The 5,145-nt window shown below is 42.9% G+C and overlaps 1 protein-coding gene across 1 annotated transcript; it reads left to right on the top strand.

Annotated features, from left to right (window-relative positions):
* Window positions 1-604: 604 nt before the first annotated feature.
* Window positions 605-4,599, top strand: LOC121002425 (DNA damage-regulated autophagy modulator protein 1-like). Its single transcript, XM_040433881.1, has 7 exons — window positions 605-746; window positions 1,389-1,456; window positions 1,650-1,792; window positions 2,011-2,182; window positions 2,537-2,598; window positions 4,320-4,406; window positions 4,519-4,599. Exons 1-7 carry the CDS (start codon window positions 628-630, stop codon window positions 4,597-4,599), a joined length of 732 nt encoding a protein of 243 aa, XP_040289815.1. The 5' UTR covers window positions 605-627.
* Window positions 4,600-5,145: the final 546 nt, after the last annotated feature.

The following is a 5,145-nucleotide window of genomic DNA, read 5'->3' on the forward strand; positions in this document are numbered from 1 at the left end:
ATCTATAAAACTCAATTTTCAAGTTTACAAGCAGGAATAATTTGGATAGGAGCGCAGAGCAGTGAGAGGTGATATCTTCCCTCCTGAAACGGTCAGCAGAATAGAGACACCTTTCATGGCCCCTTCATTCCCTACACTTTGTAGGCAGAGGGGCTCACATTGGTGCAGGGTCCATAACCCAGTTTTACTCATTCTGTTGTGATATGGTACACATGTATAAAAGTAGAATTTCTTCTCTATTCAGTAGACTTGAAAAGCCAGTAACATCTCAGCAACATATGCATAAATTTCAAAAATACGGAGGACCAATCAGATCCAGGCATGTATGGAGGTTGAAGCACCAATCACATCGCAGAAGCTACTGAGGACCAATCAGATTCAAGTATATAAGATGATGTCACAATGAAGGGAGAACCAATGAAATGAAATAAACTAGCGAGGACCAATAAGATTGCAGAATGTGTGATGTCACAGAAGCTAGTGACATCACCGAGTTCTGAGCCCTAGAAAACAACTGCCTGACATTATCTCAGCCAGATTTTCTCTGGATATAGAGAGAGACAGATTGGCTTGTGCTTTTGCTTAGCAAATCCTTGCTTTCGCTTAGCGAATAATTGACTTTGCGCCATGGAGATCCGGGGTTTGGCATTCTTGCTTTTCCTCTGGGTCATATGGACGCTATCGGGCCTCTGTGCCCTGATTGCCTTGACTGTCATCCCAGGCCATGTAAAATATCCTTACATCAGGTAAGAGGGGACGGGGCGGGATTCCTCTGTAGTATTATTACTGTTATTACCGTATTATCAGTTTATTCCTGGAAAGTTATTACATTATTATTAGTGGATTATTAATAAGCTCCATCTAATAATTGTTAGTATAGAAAACATCACATTTGGGCGTGGGGGAATCTATGAAGACTGAGGTTTCATGCCCCGGCCCTCATCTAATCTGCACTGGAGTGAGATGCACAAGCCTCATAATAAATTAGGAGCATCTCTGACCCCCATGCACACAAAAAATAAAAATTAAAATTGCACCAACTATTTCAGGTGGAAATTTGCCAGTTTGCAGAGGCCCGCCCCCTCCTGCTAAACCCACCTAAACCACACCCACTTTTTGGAAATGGCTTAAGAGTGCAAAAAGCAACTTTTTGTAGAAAATGTCTTTCTTAATAATGTTTTAGAGTTGCAATCTCATTGGTTGCTATGAGCAACGGCTCCATAATATCTTCCCCATTGTTTGTCTTCTATTTGTGTCTGGACATTAGATCATATTATGGAGGATGATTAAAATGGAAGGAAATAAAGTCTCCTCTGCTATTAGAAGACATGACGTAATCCTGCTGCCGTTTGTCCTAATAACACCCAATATTTTGCTTTCTTTCTCAGTGACACGGGACGAATATTCCCCGAATCGGTGGTCTTTACAGTGGTCTTCTTAATATCTGCCCTTTTTGGTAAGTGGATTTAGAGAGACAACATCATGAGGAGATCAGCGGCTCCAGCGCTCAGTGATGACGTTATCTCCCTAATCACTATTCACTGCTGAGCGACGGCCATCACTGGAGATTATAATCATCACTGAGTCCTGGAGGTTATCACAAGTGTCTATGGACGTTCCCGGCTGATCCCATGTATTGTCTATTTCAGGAGCTGGCAACGCTTCCATCATGTACCGGTTCATGATCATCCGGTCTGAACAATCAGAGAGGCGACATATCATCTGCCAGAGAATCCTCTATGTCGTTGCATGGATGGGCTGCATTGGGACCATTGTGACCGCCATAGTTTCGGTAGGTTTATATACAGAGGTCTCAGGATTAGTAATACAGAGGGGACATCGCTTGAAGTCAAGAGATGTGTATAAATACAATGATGCGCCCTGGTGACTATTCTTATGTATTACTACTGCCCCTGTATAATTACACCACCTGCGGCCTCTGCTGTTCTGTATTCTCAGATCTTCATGACGTCCATATTGATGACATTTATTCATCTGCTTTTGTTCTAGATGAGGATCAGTCCTACAGTCCACAGGATCGGCGCAGGACCGGCATTTTTCTTTTGTGCCGTTTACAACCTAGGTCAAGCTGTATGCCTGTACAAGAAATCCTTCAGCAGTCGCCGCCTATGCCACATTAGATTGGCATCAACCTTGGTGCCCATTGTGGGCCTGCTGACCTGTATCCTCTTATAGCTGACTGGTACAGTGCCATGTTGTGTGCTGGATACACTTACACATACGTACTTACCATCATTGCTGCCGTTAGTAAATTTGGGTCAAGCTACCCACCCCCTTAAATTGTCAGGTCACGCTCACTCACTAAGCCCCACCCATTTTTCGGCCCAGGACAACCCAAATTTACAGCGAGATTGTCTCTGAAAATTTGGAAACATTTTGGCAAATTTGGGACTGTTGCCAACTAAGATTATTCGCTTCCTCTGACCCCATTGTAGCACAGATCAGACATCACAGTATAGGAAACACTATAATAATAGAATTAATTCTGTTACTTGTCCTTAACACGTCCTTCCAGTTTCTGTGTGTATGACCATCGGCTTCTTCCAGCTTCTTCCATGTACTGGCCGATGTGAAGAGGTGAGTTCATGCAACTTTTCACCGTCTTGTATAATCTACATCTTTCCCGTGTAACAGTAATATAAAAGCTCCTATCTCACCTCCATCTTCCCATCTCACTCCATATACACTGCGTGCAGAATTATTAGGCAAATGAGTATTTTGACCACATCATCCTCTTTATGCATGTTGTCTTACTCCAAGCTGTATAGGCTCGAAAGCCTACTACCAATTAAGCATATTAGGTGATGTGCATCTTTGTAATGAGAAGGGGTGTGGTCTAATGACATCAACACCCTATATTAGGTGTGCATAATTATTAGGCAACTTCCTTTCCTTTGGCAAAATGGGTCAAAAGAAGGACTTGACAGGCTCAGAAAAGTCAAAAATAGTGAGATATCTTGCAGAGGGATGCAGCACTCTTAAAATTGCAAAGCTTCTGAAGCGTGATCATCGAACAATCAAGCGTTTCATTCAAAATAGTCAACAGGGTCGCAAGAAGCGTGTGGAAAAACCAAGGCGCAAAATAACTGCCCATGAACTGAGAAAAGTCAAGCGTGCAGCTGCCAAGATGCCACTTGCCACCAGTTTGGCCATATTTCAGAGCTGCAACATCACTGGAGTCTTCAAAAGCACAAGGTGTGCAATACTCGGAGACATGGCCAAGGTAAGAAAGACTGAAAGACGACCACCACTGAACAAGACACACAAGCTGAAACGTCAAGACTGGGCCAAGAAATATCTCAAGACTGATTTTTCTAAGGTTTTATGGACTGATGAAATGAGAGTGAGTCTTTATGGGCCAGATGGATGGGCCCGTGGCTGGATTGGTAAAGGGCAGAGAGCTCCAGTCTGACTCAGACGCCAGCAAGGTGGAGGTGGAGTACTGGTTTGGGCTGGTATCAAAGATGAGCTTGTGGGGCCTTTTCGGGTTGAGGATGGAGTCAAGCTCAACTCCCAGTCCTACTGCCAGTTTCTGGAAGACACCTTCTTCAAGCAGTGGTACAGGAAGAAGTCTGCATCCTTCAAGAAAAACATGATTTTCATGCAGGACAATGCTCCATCACACGCGTCCAAGTACTCCACAGCGTGGCTGGCAAGAAAGGGTATAAAAGAAGAAAATCTAATGACATGGCCTCCTTGTTCACCTGATCTGAACCCCATTGAGAACCTGTGGTCCATCATCAAATGTGAGATTTACAAGGAGGGAAAACAGTACACCTCTCTGAACAGTGTCTGGGAGGCTGTGGTTGCTGCTGCACGCAATGTTGATGGTGAACAGATCAAAACACTGACAGAATCCATGGATGGCAGGCTTTTGAGTGTCCTTGCAAAGAAAGGTGGCTATATTGGTCACTGATTTGTTTTTGTTTTGTTTTTGAATGTCAGAAATGTATATTTGTGAATGTTGAGATGTTATATTGGTTTCACTGGTAAAAATAAATAATTGAAATGGGTATATATTTGTTTTTTGTTAAGTTGCCTAATAATTATGCACAGTAATAGTCACCTGCACACACAGATATCCCCCTAAAATAGCTAAAACTAAAAACAAACTAAAAACTACTTCCAAAAATATTCAGCTTTGATATTAATGAGTTTTTTGGGTTCATTGAGAACATGGTTGTTGTTCAATAATAAAATTAATCCTCAAAAATACAACTTGCCTAATAATTCTGCACTCCCTGTAGAGTCCCTAATGAGTACCGCCAGGCACTAATCCTCTATTCTGTCTTCTGCAGATCTACACCAGGATAGGCATGGTGGCCGAGTGGACTGGATTCCTTGGCCTGATAATACACCAACTAACGAACTATACAGATTTCCAGGTGAGTAGATGCCGTGTCAAGGTCTAATGTGCTCCAGAAACATTTCAGAGAAGTAATATATTATATAGAGCTGTTGTTTTATAATTAATGGTCTTTATTCTTTTTTTCTCAGCATTTGTCTTTAACGTTGTCCCGAGAAGGTGTCTCCATTGGCCTGAGAGAAAAGACCCAGGACCCTGAAAACCCCCAATAATATCCAAGGGGTGGAGCGCCAAGACAACTGAAACCATCATGACATTGCTGGACATGAATCTTCTGGATCAAGAGGCAGATTCCAGGCTTGGTCTCTGTCCTCAATACTGGATGTGACATTTTACCGGACTATCCTAATACCGGATTTGACATTTACCGGATTTTCTGGATTCAACATCTAGCAGAATTTCCAAATACTGGATGTGACAATTACCCGGACTTTCCATAGCTACCTCATCTCAAATGATGGTTTTTACCTCCTTGCCCAGGGGAAGGGCAGTCCTTCAGCCATGGTTCCCTGGAGGTTTCCTCCACTAGGGGGTTTTTCCTTCCCTGAGTGTTGAAGGATGAGTTGGGGGTTCACCATCATCAGGGCCATTTCAAAACCACTGGCCTGTTAATAAATGAGTCAATACATGAGGTAGCTAACAATGTGTCCGAGCCTCTTTATTTTAGGGAATGTATTGTAACTAATGTTACCCAATAAAGACTGGGGAACTTCATAGGGGTGATCAGTCCAAGCTCTGGAAGGAAAACGATGAAGGTG

Source organism: Bufo bufo, chromosome 5 (genome assembly GCF_905171765.1).
Source record: "Bufo bufo chromosome 5, aBufBuf1.1, whole genome shotgun sequence".
In the NCBI taxonomy this organism is placed as follows: domain Eukaryota; kingdom Metazoa; phylum Chordata; class Amphibia; order Anura; family Bufonidae; genus Bufo; species Bufo bufo.

Coding starts and splice junctions, on each gene's coding strand:
- LOC121002425 (XM_040433881.1), top strand. CDS start 628: ATGGAGATCCGGGGTTTGGCATTCTTGCTTTTCCTCTGGGTCATATGG. Junction 1,457..1,649: donor CTTAATATCTGCCCTTTTTG/GTAAGTGGATTT, acceptor TGTCTATTTCAG/GAGCTGGCAACGCTTCCATC. Junction 2,183..2,536: donor CATTGTGGGCCTGCTGACCT/GTATCCTCTTAT, acceptor ACGTCCTTCCAG/TTTCTGTGTGTATGACCATC.